Here is a 17,198-nt window from a genome sequence, read left to right as displayed (position 1 = left end):
CTCTGAAATGAACATGTTTTACTGAAAAAACGTTCATGGTGAAAAAAAATAATATAATGAAATGGAGCCCTGAGACTTTCTTCATTTTCAGAAGCTATAAAAATCTACACTTGCCACATTTTCTAGACTTGTGTGGGCTTTCTTGGATATATATACTTCAGGGTCTGTACGACAGACTAATGGTCATGTTATTTATAAAGCATGTCTTCCAAACATTTCTGAGTTTTATCAACACATCAGTGGTTCTTGGTTTGGCCAAAATGGCAGATGACTTAAGCAAATTCATCATTTCGGCTTTTCTGCCCACGTGAAGTCAACATGTTGTTATGTAACGGAAATGCTGTTAAAAGCAGTGTTACCTAATTCAGTCATTCCTAATCATTTCGAAAACCCCTCAGCCCCACGCAATGTACTTACATACCAAGCAGTTCTACAGCTGATGCACACTGGAAACGTTTAAGGCGCCAGACAACAGCTACTAAGGTTGTAAATAATGAGGTCAGTTGTTCTCGGTATTAGTCATGTTTAGCAGCAAAAAAATGGACAAGTACTAACCTGGGAATCAAAATGATGCATACTGAATTACTGTTTTGACCTTCTTCTCCACGCAGCGATGGAACTTATAGATTGCAAAAAAGGCTGTTGTTATTTTGGTTGGATGGGGTTAAAAAAGTATTAGAACTTAGAACGAAAACAGCAATATTGTAAATATTGAAGAAAAGTTTGTCCTTTTTGTGTTTTTTAAACCATAGTGTTGCTTTAAGGTTTTCATCAGTATAGGAAACTGGTGTTTTAGGTTTCTTTTATTGGAAAATATTAACAGCAAAAAATTCATCTCAATTTAACTCTCTCTTCCGCTCACTCTCAAAATTCAACTCTCTCACTTAGAAACTTAACATAACTATCTCACTCATGAAACTGAACTCTCTCTCTCTCTCTTTATTTTCACACACTCTCGCTCTCCCTCTCACTTTCTCTCTCTCTCAAAACTCAACTCTCACTCTCTCAACTATAGTCTCTCAGCTCAACTCAACTTCAATTCATTCACTTATTCTCAGCCTATGGATGTATAGATAGACAATGTGTAACTGTTATTTATATGTTTGAAATTAATCACTGAAACTGTTAATTACTACCTTAGATACTTAAGCAAAACTTTCTCTCCTTTTGCACTTATAGAGGAAGTCGAGCTGAAGACAAATACATTGTCTGATTTAGTATCTCTATGTCCTTCGCCTCGAACATGCCCTTTCAGAGAGTATGTCATAGCAAAACATGACGTCAACACAAGCCATTCAAAGCTCTGGTATTTAAACATAAGTTAAAAATTAATTACTCCGCCATCATCTTTGAATTTGGTATTATTTCAAAAGTCAAATGATGCACTTAATAATGGACTAATTTCATGTCCCTGAAATGACCATATTTTACTGAAAAGAAATAGTTCTTGAATTAACTTCTATTAGTATAATGAAAAAGGACATGGAGACAGTTCATTTTCAGAAACTGATGCAATCTAGACTTGCCATATGTTAAGATTGCAATGGGCTGTATTGGATATCTATAGTTGATTTAGGGTCTGTCACAAAGACTCACTTTATAAAATGTGGTTGAAAATTCTGAGTAGTGCATATATGTCTTCATTGATTTTTGACAGATGTTTTTCTGTGATTGGAGCCCAGAAAATTGCCATCTGTCATGAGCCAGCATCCCCCAAGTGACATCTCAATGGAATATTGGAATTCTGTATTTTCTCTGTCTTTAGAGATCATGGTTTGAGGACAAGCTGCTTTAAAATCCAGTATCAAGTAGCTTTTTAATGTTTACATAAATGACTGGAACAAATATCCTTATTTTTTAATTAGATGAAATAATTGAATATTATAGATTTAAAGTATAGAAATTTATTCATTTTTGTGAGTCTATGGTTGATTAAATTCAGATTTTAAGTCCCTGATGCATCAGAATGTATTGTTTTAAAATTAAATCTAATTTTATTGAACATGCTTATAATAGTTTGAAAACAAATTATATATATGTATCCTGAGACACGTTTTTAAAAAGATGGGTGGAAAAAACCCATTGCCCATTGTCCCAATCCTGTGATATTTTTCTATCAGGCAAGCATATTTGTATATCATGCTGTATTAGTGTCCAGTTGACTTTCCAATGTTTCCAAAAAATCAACAAGAAAATGGGCAAAATTATCAGGGAAAATGATTTTAACATGTGTAACTATACCAGAGTATACTATCAATTTCAAACTTACTTCCACCCCTGAATAAAATGAAAATCTAACTATATATCTGCTGTAGCCTAATCAATGATAACTGGCCAAATTCCATTGACTGATTATGGTTTGACTGGAACACAGTTAACATGATGTTGCAAAATCTGGATATACCAAGAAAACAAAAACACATCCTACATTAAAGTCAAAGTTATTAATTCATAATTTTACTACCTGTGATAATAACTAAACAGTGATAACCAACTACCTGGGATGATTATCCAGTTATCAATAATCTGATATTACTGATGTCTCATTTCATCAGATATGATTGTTATCATTACTGAGGTGATGTAAACATCATCACTGATATCATCATACACTAACAGCTAGTCTCTGAAACAAACATATTTTACTGAAAAAAACATTCATAGTGAACAAAAATAATATAATGAAATGGAGCCCTGAGACTTTCTTCATTTTCCCTGAAGCTATGGAAATCTAGCATTGCCACATTTTCTAGACTTGCATGGGCTTTCTTGGATATATATACTTCAGGGTCTGTAGAACAGACTAATATCATTATCACAGTACTTAATGCTTTCGTTCTTGGTACCTTTCAAAATACTGGTCAGTGTATGATCTGTTTTACTGGTGCTGTGGAAGCTGGTCAGTGACAGTAAAAGGCAAGACTCTTTATGGTAGACTGTATATTGTATTATTTTGTATTTTGTAATGGATTCTCAAACTACTTTTGTCACTCTTGGTATACGGATTGCATCATAATAGGATAAAGTGAGTGAGTGAGTTTAGTTTTGTGCTGCACCCAGCAATATTCCAGCTATATGGCAGCAGTCTGTAAATAGTCAAGACCAGGCCAGACAATCCAGTGATCAACAGCATGAGCATCAATCTGCGCAACTGGGAACCGATGACATGTGCCAACCAAGTCAGCGAGCCTGACCACCCGATCCTGTTAGTCGCCTCTTACGAGAAGCATAGTCTCCTTTTATGGCAAGCATGGGTTGCTGAAGGCCTATTTTACCCCAGAGCTTCACGGGTATAATAGGATAAAGACAATGTCATCTGTCAAGTACTATCACTGGCTATTTACATCATGTTTAATTATTTGAAAGATGCTGTAACTTGTCAAGTATTAATTAGTATGTTTATTTCATGTTTAAAGTCAAACTTACCACTATTCAAGCTATATGGCAATAGACTGCAATTAATAAAGTTTGGGCCAGACAATCCAGTGATCAATATGATGAGCATCACATATGCAGTTGGGATACAATGACATATCCACCAAGTCAGTGATCAACGTTAATCACGTCTTATGACAAGTTTCTTTACTGAAGGCCAAACTCTTCACAGAATTCACAGAATTCACAGATGTATTAATTATATTGTCATGTGGTTATTGTAATCTGTTCCAATTTTTGTCAACAATGTTGCTATTGTTATTTCTGAAATTTTCGGAAATTGCATTTTTTTGTGCAATAGTGTTGATGTTTGTTAAACTTTAAGCAAGCACAGTTCAAGAAAACTCAGAGATGTATTAATTATATCACAATGTGGTTGTTGTAATCTGTTCCAGTTTTTGTCAGTTAGGTTGCTATTGTTATTTCTGAAATTTTCGGAAATCAAATTTTGTAGTGCATTAGCTTTGATGTTTGTTAAACTTTAGGCAAATGCAGTTCAAAAAAATGTCAAACTCAGCGTTACTCAATGTAGAGATTCTGCGGTTTTCCTGTCAACTTATTGTACTAGTCATTGTTGCAACTTTTGTCTTTGTATTGTCTGAAGTATCACATTCTCATGTTTTATTCATTCCAAGCTCTCTTCCTGTTGACAATATCCCACAATTATCCTCAATGACAGGTATCAAAAAGAATAACATTTTTTGACAACAACCCTGAAGTACCTCTGTATTCCAGTGAGTTTCAGTTGATATGAACTCTCTCACGTTAATTAAAACTTGGAACAACCCCTTTTTGAAATCATGGATCTGATTCTGTCAGGGACAAAATTCTGTTTCCATATTTTCTTGTTTGTGATCAGTTCTGATCGCCTTGTTTTCACCAAACTACTTTCAAACGAGCAAAAACATACAAGTGAACATTTCCATTGATTTCATAAACTTGTTAAAGTTCTTGGGAAAGCATTGATTTCTTGTGTTTTTGGCATTTGTTTCACGAACATGACGTCAATATGCAGTTCGGAGAGCAAATCCTCTCGTTGTTGGAATCCAAAAAGCCTTTCGCACACATTATTCTTTATAGGGTAGATTGCAGGTAATCAATGAGGCATTTAGGCTGACAATTATAACCAACTAATAAATATTTTAGTAGTCATTTGATAGCTGCGTGGTCTGATAACAGGGTTTATTTGTAGCAGAGAAACAAGTCGGGTTTGAAACATTCATAGGGTTCTGGGGCTACAGAAAGTTTAAGTTTTCTTGATCAATAATAGTGTAAAAGATGAAGGAAGTGAATAACCAAAAATCAACAGATGTTTGAGAAAGATTTTGTAGAGAGACAGATTTTGTCAGTTAGATCCTGTGAATCCGAAAACCTGACCTTGTAGGATCTATATATACTGCTCAACTTTTTTGAAAGGCATTTTAGAAGTTGCATAGATGAAGGAAAACCAAGTTGTATGGATAGTCAACTTCTTTATTTGCAGTGCATTTTGGTGTAGGTACTAACACTGTTATCAAGCAAGTGAAACAGAGTTGTAACGTGGAGAATATATACAAAGCTGCAAGTGTGTATATATACAGTTGACTACATAGATGTACATTGGGTTGCTGGTGAGTGATCTGAGCAGAGTAGGGGGCACTCTAGTGTACATCAGCCTTGTCAACTGTACATACACACTTGCATCTATGTATATATTCTCCATGTTAGAACTCTCTGCATCACTTCCTTGATAACGGTGTTAGTACCTACACTGAAACATCACAACCATTGCAATAAAGAAGTTGACTATTCTTAGAACTTGGTTTTCCTGTTCAAAACAAATTAAAAATTTCATGCTTTGATGTGTTCTACTTTGGCTGGTGGGGTAGCTTTGTGGCTTAAGCATCTGCTTGTCATGCCAAACACCTGGATTTGAGTCCCACATTAGTACAAGGTATGAAGCCCAATTTTGGTGGACCTGCGAAGGTCCTGGTGTAGAATAGGCCTTCAGCAACCCATGCTTGAAATAAACGGCGACTATACTTGTCGTAAGAGGTGACTAACGGGATCGGATGGTCAGGTTCGCTGACACATCATCGGTTCCCAACTGCACAGATCGTGCTGTTGATCATTGTATTGTCAGGTCCAGTGTTGATTATTTACAGACCACTGCCATATAGCTGGAATATTGCTGAGTGCAGCGTAAAACTTAACTCACTCACTCACCATTTCTGGTGTCTCCTGCTTTGATATTTCTGGAATACAACTAAAAGAAAACTAAATTGTACCTCACCTATGATCTATATACTACTCAAGTGCAGTTAAAGACCATCCAATTTTGATAGTACTATTATTATTCAGTTACAGTTTGCTGTACAAAGAATTCTGGAAACTTGTTAATTTGGACAATCTTGTTGGAGGGACTTCCTTTTAAAAACTGTTCCACAGTGATTAAAAAATTATTGTCTTTAGGAAACTATTATCACTATTACTACTATTATTTATTCAGTGTACATGTAGGTTGGAATTTCTTCTAAAATGTTTCTGAAATAGATTTCTTGTTTGACAAGAAATTGATCCTTCTTGTCCTAATATAGCCACAGTTAGATAGGAATGTTTGTTCTGTGAAAATGCAAATCAAGTTTTCGTCAAAGGGAATTGCAAAGCGGTGTGACATTCTTCATCCATTCTACATTCTTCGTATTCCAGACATAAATACCACGTGTGTGCGCATTTCTTCAACAGGATGTAAAATTCCTCATAGTTCAGTGATACTGATGGAATGAAATATTGCACAAAATTGTCTGTAAATGTTGAGTCTTCTATTGAGGATTAGTGATATCTCATTCAAACTTTCTGACCTTTTTACATTTTTAATCATATACCTTTTAGGGAAAGTATTGAGAGTTAGTTGATGTATTTTTGTTTGAACTGACATGGGAAAGACTCAAGTTCATAAAGTTATTTAAATCATGGTATCATGCACATTGCTTGTTTTTCTAATATTCCCTTCATGGGTACAATGTGTGAAACTCTTTTCTGGGGTCCCCTGTTATGATATTGCTGGATTAATGCTGAAAGGGGCAAAAAACTAAACCCACTGACTCACTTACTCACTCAGGCACTCAACTTTTTACAAATACACCATTATTTATGATCACTAATAATTTAATGTTTTATATCAACTCCTTCCATACACACCTGATGGCACAGCTGTCAAGGGAGACAGTTTGCACAAGGCAGAGTTGCTTTCCTTGAATGTGTGGAAAACCCATGATCCTGAGCTTGAATCCTGGTTTGGTGTGAGGTATTGATACCATATCACTAATGACTTTGTACAAGACTTTATGGTACAGGATATCAATACCCTGGTACTCCTGGTATTTGATACAAGCCTTTATGATGCAAGGTATCAATACATTGGTACTCTGGACTTGGTACAAGCCTTTATTAAGCAAGGTATTGATACCCTAACAGTCTTGATTTGGTACAAGTCTCTATGATGCAAGGTATCAATGCCCTCATCACCTACAGTAAGATACCAAAATAACTATAACATCCCAGACTGGATGCTGGCCTCAGTGATGGCTTGTACAACATTCTACACTTACTGACACAATTTCTGGTCTCAGTGGACGAGAGCAGTTAAGTTGATTCAAGTGCTTGATTGACTACAATTGTCAGATTTGTCATGACACAGAACACAGTTAGGGATATTGAAGCAGGCAATACCCATGACGAACAATGTACTACATGAACAATTAGAAGACACCACACAGGAGAATTGTATGCCAGATCAACTAAAGGATATGTCGATATGACCCATAAGCGGCACCACTCTTTGACTTTATTGTTTACTGTTCTTTAAGCGTGGTCGATTGAAAGACTAATTCAGCTATGTAGCTAATTTTTTAGATATATTGAACATGAAGTTGTTTGTCTCTGTCATTTGTTAAATAGATGCCTGTTCTTTGTACAGTGTTTTGTATTTTCTTACTTACGTTTTCTCATGTTTACTCCTGAGAAAAAATTCTTGTTAAAGATTGTTTGTAAGGGTAAAAAACTGCTTACAGTGCAATTCATCAGTAATCTAAGTAAGTTAGGAATTGCCTCATTATATTCAACATGTTGAAGTGCTTCTTTTCTTAATACATCAGGTTCAGAGTAAATAGGTAAATAGAAGTAACTTCTAAAGTATGTTTTTTGGTAAAGGCAGCATTTGATCTTTTTCAGTATAATCCATTACTTGATTATACATTGTTGCTATGTAACTGCTAATATTACCCTGACAACTGTTGTTACAACAAGATCACAAAGAAATCAGATTAAATTATTCGACTCAAACCCAATGATCTTAAGAAATTCATGATTCAAGTCATGGTTTCAGTGTAAAATAAATACAAAACGTGAAATCTGAATTTAAATATAGTGTTGACTGGTACCAAATTGATGCCAGTTGGCTTGTTGGAGTAGATTCAGGCACTTTTTTAATGAAATACCTAGACATGTTTATGACTAATATGCATCACATACAGATGCATGGAAACATTATCAATGGTCCTATAGCCAGTTGGATGGAAAGTAGAACTCTCATCCATCGTAGCAGTTTGTTTCTCATAAGACAAAACTGGAAAGCAAACCCAGAGAATGTACTCATTTTATGATTCTACAAAGATGCCTGATTGTTTTCAAGAAGGAAAGTGTGGCATTTTCAAATACTAAATACTATTATTACATAATTGACTTTTAAACAGTATGTTTGAGTACTTTTACAATAAAAATTGTTTTCACTGAAATACTTCTTTTATTTAAGATGCTCGACAAGAGAATTTATTTTCTGCTTGCAACTTCAAGTCAAATTTGTGTATGAAATGAAACAGTTTTCTTCAGGATTTGTCAGTGTGACATCTTTGTTTCAAACCCTGAAAATTTTGTCCCAGATATTTTTATGTTATATTTTTAGTTTTACCTTTTCAGTAAAGATTCCAACATCTGGAAGTACCCCCACCCCTATCTCCATCATTGCCCCTACCCCCAACTCCATTTCCTTCACCCCAAGCCCTGATTACCATGAATGGTTTGTCTCCAACGCCATGCACTGTAACAGAGAGAGAGTATATAGACACACATCCCCAGACAGTACACAACATTAGTGCATTGATCCACAAGCAGTGGTTTGTGTGTATAGGTTGGTAGTAAGAACATGTCATTGATCCTACAGACATTAAGTGGTATTGGCTTCACAGGCATTAAACATTATATCCTCGCACTGCTTTAAAATTGAACTATCCAGTGAAGAAAGGTTTAAGTATCCTTGAAGTAAAACCGGTGTGAAGGTTTGGTTAGGAAAGTAGTTTTAAGTTTGGAACTGGTCTGAGAGTATTGGAACAATGTTGGAACATAACAAGAACATGGAGAGTGAAGTGTTTGGTTTGTTCTCTGCCGTGTAGAAGTGAGTGACTTCCCCCATAATTCTAGATAATAACAAAGGGCTGGGGGGCATTCAGACATAGGGCTAACGCCATTAACTCAATCAATAGTACCAAGATGGTAATTGTATTTTGAATTGCTTGCTTCATAGTTCTCCACAGTTATGCATCATGTTATGTTTTAATCGTGTAGTTAACACAGGACCGTTGGACCCAAAATAGTCCCCTTCAAAGAGGGTCCTACCCTGAAGTCTTTGTAGATGGAATTGAATTTTCGTTTTTTATGAGATTAAATCACCCCGGATCAGCAGCCGTCAGACTGGTTAAACTGTACACTGAGCTGTAAAGTTTACGCGAAGTTAAAAGATGGCCAGGTCTGCTGTGTAATTTGAAGCAATCAATATGATGTATTCTGTTGAATTCCCTGCAGGAAACACATGACGTACATTCCACGTGTGACTTGAAAATATGACATGAAAGTCGTAAGTGAGTTTCCGCTAAAAGATTCATTGTGGGAGTTTGCAATTATTTGCTTGGCCTGTGGATCAATATTAAGCTTGATGTGAGTAGATTTAGTCTAAATAGTGCTCATTAGTTTTGCCACAGCTCTTGTGATTCGACCATTATATACATGGTCAGAGTGGATTGAAGTCAAACAATATTCAATTGGTTCAACATCATGGGATGTTCCTCCGCAGCATGTTACACCCTGTCACGTAGTCATAAGCTGATGTTAGAACAGCTGAGGACATTATTGACTCCAGTGTAAGTTTAGCAGAGTAGGATGCCTACAGAGGACAGTTTAAACATCACATGTACAGGTGAGCAGAATCAGTGACCCATACTGCTTGAGTAAAACTTATTACCTTGGTTGCGAGTTCTCTGCTGGCTTCAGCCCATTGATGTAGAGGAGCAGATGCTGATAGCACAGCCACCGGACCTATGAGGTGTTCCTGCACATCCAACCATCTGTTTCCATTGAGACGATCCTGGGATGTCACCGGATTACTCACATCCAACCGTCATCCCTGACTTGAGTTACTATGTAGAGGAATGCATGTGGAGTTATCTGACATTTAGCAAGTGGTTTTGTTTCTGTACCTGTGTCAGCGATCACCTGGTGAGATTTCTGTATTGTTCCCGGCTGGCCAATTGGTCAGATAAGCTGTTCCCTTCTCCAGCAGCACATTAAACACCATTATTGAGGAGCGGGATCTGCCGAGGAGGGTAACCGAACACCGAAGCTATGATCCTGATAATCCATTTTATGTAACCTGGCCAAAAGAGCCAGCTTGCCCGTTAACAGGACAGCCTACGACTCATTGAACAGATACCCTGGATAGTCTTCCTCGACCACAATGAGATTACCATGATGTAGTTTTGGACGTGCTCATTGTTTCTACAGTACCAAGGATGAGCTAGTTTGGAAGCTGCAGATGGATAACCCCACTAGCTGTAAAGCATATTAACACTCGGACACTCACCACAAAGAATCCCAGTTGCAACTATCATGTTATCGCTAACTGTTCCTGCTGCCGCTCCAGGTACAAGGCGTCGACATTCCTGGATTTGGTGAGTACCTTCTACAACCTGCTTAATTACTTCCATTCATCCATTCCATAAGTCACTCACATTCCAAGTCCCTGGATGCTTGATCCCGAGGTATCACTTAGCTTCATCACTTGGTCTGTATCACCCAGAACCACCTCTCACTCTAGCTATGTCTTCTTGCCAACCTGCTTGCCATTGTGTTGTTTGTTGTTGCCATAGTAATGGAAAACAAATGCACATTTTAATTATTTTTTAAAAATTCTGTTTAAATCATGAATTTTGTATTTTAAATTTTTATTCTTACATTGTATTTGATTATTTTAATTTTTTTTTTCAAATTGATCCTGATTTTTTATCTGTATGACCTTAAGAGCAGATTATTTTACATGTGTCAACATTTCAGAAAAGGAAAACATTTTTTGCAAGTTTGGTATTTACAAAATATTGATGCCTGCCACAAACAACATGCTTTTAGTGGTAGTCAGTGTAGGGTGAAATGTTTTTGTTGGAACAGAACAAAGCAGAATAGTTGAAGCATTTTTATCAGTGATGTGCATAGCAGTATTGTTTTCAAAACAATGAAGTCAAATTAGCACACTCAGGATTATAACAGTATTTAGTCAGCATTGTTTATTGAAACTGCTTAATACCGACTACTTTCTACATTGATTATCTGTGGAGGCCAACTTCTATCATTTATAATTCATCTGTGTTTGTCTTTGTGAAACGTGAGATATACTCTAATAGGTGAACTGGTGAACAGGAGAAAAGCCCTGTTGCTGAACAAACAATGTTAACAATAGGAAAAATGTGGGGTTTTTATATGGTGGAAAAAACTTGGTTAAAATGTGAATGAGAATGAGCGAGATATTGAGCCAAAAGAACATTATATTTGACAGTTAACCTAGCACAAGGGGAACCAGTAATTTTCACTGACTAGATTTTGTCAAATACAAAGTAGATTGAATCATGTGGGTGCAGACGCCTCGTGGAAAGACTTCCCCTGGGAGGCGCGTTTGTGTTTCTTGAAGTTCAGAAAAAGTTTCCACTCAAAGGGCATGTAGTTCATCGATTCGTTTTCCCCATTATGTATTTATATGTGGATGGTGGGTTTGCGACTCAAAGCTGAATCACAGGTGGTTCCAGCAAATAGTTTAAGCAAAAGTTGCAGCAGACGCAGTTCAAGAGGACATTTGCCATCCAAACCCACAGGACAACCCTTACAAGAACAAAATTTGCATCAAACTGACTCGTCCTATGTTGCATTTTTACTTCAATACATAGCATTTGTTGGAACATTTCTACCAAATATTGATTCTCGCCGGTAATCAGTTTTCTGTGATGGGATGCTATTTTTCTGCAGTTATGCCCAAACGTGAATGATTTTGAGATCACATCTAAAGAAAGAAATAAGCTACTGCTCCCACAAATCATGTATTGTATTATTTTATAGGCAGTCATGCCATTTTTTCTCACAGCGGACTGAGTCTAATCTCCATGAATCAGAAATACATCAGGTATAATTAGATTCTATCTGATAAAATAGACTGACAGGGACATGAGGCAAATTGAAAAGGGACGTCTTATGATGTGAAGGAAAGAATAACAGAACAACTGTTAATTGGTGAATAAACAACACAGAGTGGGAACAGATGTCACAGCATTCTCTGAGATAAAAAAATGTTTTGTGTCATCGATTGTGGTGAGATGGTCTTTAACTGATATTATTTCTAAATGGTGCAGTCCGTTTGATCTCAGGAAGAGGTGGAAGTAAATATTGCTTTAATTGATATTATTTCTATGTGATGAAATCTGTTTCATTTCAAAGAGAGAATGTAAATATGAAATTGGTGGTTTTCAGCTATTTGGAACTCTGCACCCAAAGAGAGGCTGCATGTTAGACTCTTTCCTGGCTAATTGGCTTGTCTCAGGGACAGTTGTGATCTAAATTACTCCTGGGTGTTGTATTAAGTAGAAGAAACATGAGTGACTGTGGAAGTTCCCATGCTGAGCTTGAGTAGTGGGGACTTTGACTATATAAATGTTTTTAGTGGAGTTATGGAAATGTTTGAAAAATGTCACCTGAAAATCTAAGTGGCCAATATTCAAGTCTTTGAATGGCATTTGGATGTTCCCGGGGTAGAATAGGCCTTCAGCAACCCATGCTTGCCATAAAAGGAGAATATGCTTGTCGTAAGAGGCGACTAACAGGATCGGGTGGTCAGGCTCGCTGACTTGGTTTTGACATGTCATCGGTTCCCAATTGCACATATCGATGCTCATGTTGTTGATCACTGAATTGTCTGGTCCAGACTCGATTATTTACAGACCGCCACCATATGGCTGGAATATTGCTGAGTGTGGCGTAAAACTAAACTCACTCACCCACTCACTCACTCATTTGGATGTTATCCTGGTACACACAAGGGAGAAAGTTATGTTTCAGAGTCAGTTTCAAATGCCTCACCAACTGATGAGGCAATCTACGTTTTCTCAGAAACATATCTAAACTGAAAATAAGTTCATTCATTAATTTTACCACTTCACAGAATAATCAGTCTCAGTTACCCTCCAAACGAGATGTTCTGTTGTAAAAAGCAAACTACCTTTGAAAACTGTGAAAGGATCAATGGAAATTATTGCTGACACCAGGTGTTAACGAATGGGTAAAAAGTGGAAAGCTGTAGAGATGGACCATCAAGCATCTGTGTTGGCAGCAGCTCATTGTGTACCTTCTTCATGTATCAATACACAAGGCAATACACATCATGCTGTGTAGTCCTTTGACTTGCTTGACATCAAATTGTTAACTCATTTTATGAAAATGCTGATTCACGCAATCACATTATCAGCCATATAGTGCTGTATATTTAACCCAGGTCCACACAACCACATAATCAGCTGTATATTGCTGTATATTTAATGCTGATTCACACAACCACACAATCAACTGTATATTGCTGTATATTTAACCCAGGTCCACACAACCACATAGTCAGCAGTATAGTGCTGTATATTTAATGCTGATTCACACAACCACATAGTCAGCAGTATAGTGCTGTATATTTAATGCTGATTCACACAACCACATAGTCAGCAGTATAGTGCTGTATATTTAATGCTGATTCACACAACCACACAATCAGCAGTATATTGCTGTATATTTAATGCTGATTCACACAACCACATAATCAGAGGAATATTGCTGTATATTTAATGCTGATTCACACAACCACACAATCAGAGGAATATTGCTGTATATTTAACCCTGGTCCACACAACCACATAGTCAGCAGTATAGTGCTGTATATTTAAGCATGGTCCACACTTTGTGCATGAAAAATAATCATTTATGACTCTCATAACATTAAAAGAACATGATACTATTGCAAAATGAAAACAATACATAAACGTATTTAAACTGATGCTTTCAAAGCTAAATATTGATACAGTTTTGGTTTCATCTTAGAAAGAGTATCAATCTATCCCCAGTATTTGTCAAATTCTTCAATGTTTCAGCAGCGATTGAATGCCACCTGCTCCCAAGTGAATAAATGATCATTTGCTGTGCATTAGTGGAAGTTATAAACTATAGATAAAATATAATTTTATGAAATATACCTTATTTCATTGATGTAAGAGATAGGGAAGATATGGTGTTCGTGTGGATGTCATCGACTGATGAATGTTTCATCCTGACTGCTCCAGTGCATAGAGATGGTTCTCCTACGGGCAAGTTTGGGTTGATAATTTACACTTGACTTGGCTGAAATGGGGTGTATTTAATGCTAAGGTTCAATTAAACAAACTAATTTTCTTCTTCGGGCAATATCCAGGTGCAGTCAAAAATAGAATGTCTTGTTTTTACTCAGAGGACATTGCACATAAGAAACATATGAACTGTCTTTCTGTACGATAGATGAAAGTGATTGAAAGCATAAGAGGCTGTAGATCAACATGAAAGCTGTTTGATAATGTGGACACAATTAAAGGTTTAGAAACTGAACCATCTGCGTCCTGGACTGTCATCAAAGAGGTAAAATAATGAGGTCAAATATTTATCCGCAGAACATACATGGAGTCTTATCAGAATCCCAGGAACATACTTGAGTCTTATCACAACCTCAGGAACATACATGAGTCTTATCTGAAACTCAGGAACATACATGAGTCTTTTCACAACCTCAGGAACATACATGAGTGTTATCACAACCTCAGGAACATACTTGAGTCTTATCACAACCTCAGGAACATACATGAGTCTTATCACAACCTCAGGAACATACATGAGTCTTATCACAACTTCGCTGAACCCATCACTCATGAAATGGAAGAAAAGAAGTACAAAAGGCCAATGTGTATCAGTTTTATTGTGAACATTCTCTACAAAGAAGTTTCAAGAATTAATTATGTGTAAAACAGGACTGTTGTGACAAGTAGCCATCAATCACACATTCCCTATCATGCATGTAAGGAATCAGTATTTTTGCTATATTATTAACAAGACCACAAGATCACTATTATGCTATTGTCTATTTAATGGTTTTGTATGCTGTGTATTTAATGGTTTTGTATGCTGTGTATTTAATTGTTTTGTATGCTGTGTATTTAATTGTTTTGTATGCTGTGTATTTAACGGTGTAATAAGCATGGCAAGAAGATTAACATGATATTGCTGTGTATTTGGTATGTGGTACAAAATCAGAAATATATTGCTGTGTACTTATTACTTATTCTGAGGGTTGACCAAGATAAGGATTATACTGCAGTATGATGCTATGAAAATTGATGGTGCTGATGAGTCTCACACAGGCAAGTTTTGGATGGTGTTTGATGTGTGTTTTAGACCAGTGTTCAATCCAACAAACAACTTCTTCAGGGAGTGTTCTGGTGCAACAAAGAATAGTAAATGCATGTTGAGTGCGGTTCTTTTAGAAACTAATTCATTAGTATCAAGCTTTCATCCTCTGTACCCATCACTGTACCCATCACTGTACCCATCAATTGGCCATTTCTACATCGGTAGTTCAATCAGAAATAAGTTGCTGCTAGTTGTCAGCTCTGTCATGGATGACTGTCCCTCCAACAGTCAGTGTTAGTACCTCCTGTAGCCCTATCATGAATGAGTGAAGGAGTTCAGTTTTATGCCGCTTTTAGCAATATTCCAGCAATATCATGGCGGGAATAACAGAAATGAGATTCACACAAGAATCAAACCTGGATCTTCTGTGTGAAGAGTGAGCACTTTCACCATGAGACTACTCCACGCCCTTGTCATGAATTAAAGGTGTAACCAAGAGTTCCAAGGACCTCAACTCTGTCTCTCAACAAGGTCCATCCTGCACCACTTGCCAGTAGTTCTGTCATGCAGCAATACTAAGGCTGAGAAGGTCCACTAAAGGTCCATCCAGTAGTGAGTAGCTAGCTTCCTCAGATCATCCTGTAAAATTGAGGAGCCTGTGAAGCACCATCACAGGTCCACCCAACAAGTGCTTTGTTTGTTCCCTCAGCTCTGTCATAGAGCAGAGAAGAGTCCCAACTCCTCAGCCCGAAGCCTCTCCCCAAATCACACCCTGTCATTTCTTTCTTAACAAATTTAGATTTTGTCTGCAAAATAAATCTGCATTCACAGAATGAACGTTTTTTTAAAAGTCGCTTCCACCAAGTGGTGAATCAATATTTTCTGATATATGACAAGTAGCCTCCAAGCACTGCATCAAGTTGTCTATGGTCTGGAGAGGATAGAAAGAAATTAGCTTCCTTGACATGTACTGATGAGGATGCTATAATTGACCTGATGGATACATAGAGCCAAGGCCCTTCTTTGCCGGACCCTATTTAACCTCTACAGGAACCACAAGTGAAATCCATAGCTAGGGTTCTTTGTAGAATATTTTGAATGAATACAAGTTTGTTAATTTGTTAGAATTAGGCCTGTGGATGGTTAGTTCTTCTTTGGGGTATTTTGTATAAATTTGACCCGAAACAGTCTGTTTGTCCTTGTCAGTTGTGAAGTAATTCTCTTTGTAGCAAAGCCATGATATATACGGTTTGTTTATTTTTTTACTGGTTTTCCTTGGAAACTATCAATGTCCTGTATTGTGTTGAGTAATCAGGCAGTAATCTTTTTCATTTATGACACATTACTGCTTTCTCAAGCATCGTTTATTTAGGGGATGAGCATCATGTGTTGGGCAGTTTCCAGGTGTTATTGGGCACGAGAAATACATTTAGAACTGACAGCGTCAGCTGGAGGTTTCAAATGAAATATTCCCTTGCTTCAAATACTCAATAACACCCGGAAATAGGCCAACACATGATGTTTATTGACATTGTAAACAAAAAAGTAAACCAAAGGGTTTCACTGTCCTCACTCCTTTACATCAAGTAGGGTACAGCCGTGAAGCGTCATCAGTTGGCCATTTCAGTCGTCATCAGTTGGCCATTTCAGCCGGTTCCCATTTCAGCATTTCAGCTCATTTGTGACGTCATTCTAAATTTACATCACAGTATGATTTGAATGACGTCACCACTGTTGTTGACACAATTAAACAATTGTTTGCAATGTTTCTACGTGTCAGGGCGCAACGAATAGTCTTGCAGTTTGCAGGAATCAAATACCATTTGATCATGTTTTTCAACCAATTAGATTACAGAACACAGTAACTTTTGGTTTACAATACTCATTACTGCCTTCTAAAAAGTATTGATTCCACATTACTGTCTTCTAAAATGTCATTCTTTACACACTACCTACTTCTTAAAAAAGTTTGTGCACTTTACTGTCTTTCAAAAAATAATTCT

At 36.9% G+C, this 17,198-nt stretch overlaps 1 protein-coding gene across 2 annotated transcripts in view; it reads left to right on the top strand.

The window, feature by feature from the left end:
• The window catches only part of LOC137290359 (3',5'-cyclic-AMP phosphodiesterase 4C-like), a 374,490-nt gene that overhangs the window by 109,054 nt on the left and 248,238 nt on the right, over nucleotides 1-17,198 (top strand). Inside the window, exon 1 of one of the 2 annotated variants that reach the window (XM_067821236.1) lies at nucleotides 9,581-10,415. The exons of the other annotated variant lie outside the window; for it this stretch is intronic. Within the exon in view, the coding sequence (XP_067677337.1) occupies nucleotides 10,354-10,415 (62 nt within the window). The 5' untranslated portion in view covers nucleotides 9,581-10,353. Of the gene's footprint in view, nucleotides 1-9,580; nucleotides 10,416-17,198 lie in introns of those variants that run through there. 2 annotated transcript variants of the gene reach the window in all.

This window comes from Haliotis asinina, chromosome 7 (assembly GCF_037392515.1).
Source record: "Haliotis asinina isolate JCU_RB_2024 chromosome 7, JCU_Hal_asi_v2, whole genome shotgun sequence".
Taxonomy (NCBI): domain Eukaryota; kingdom Metazoa; phylum Mollusca; class Gastropoda; order Lepetellida; family Haliotidae; genus Haliotis; species Haliotis asinina.
The sequence above is the reverse complement of the archived record's forward strand: the minus strand, read 5'-3'. Positions and strand labels throughout refer to the sequence as shown.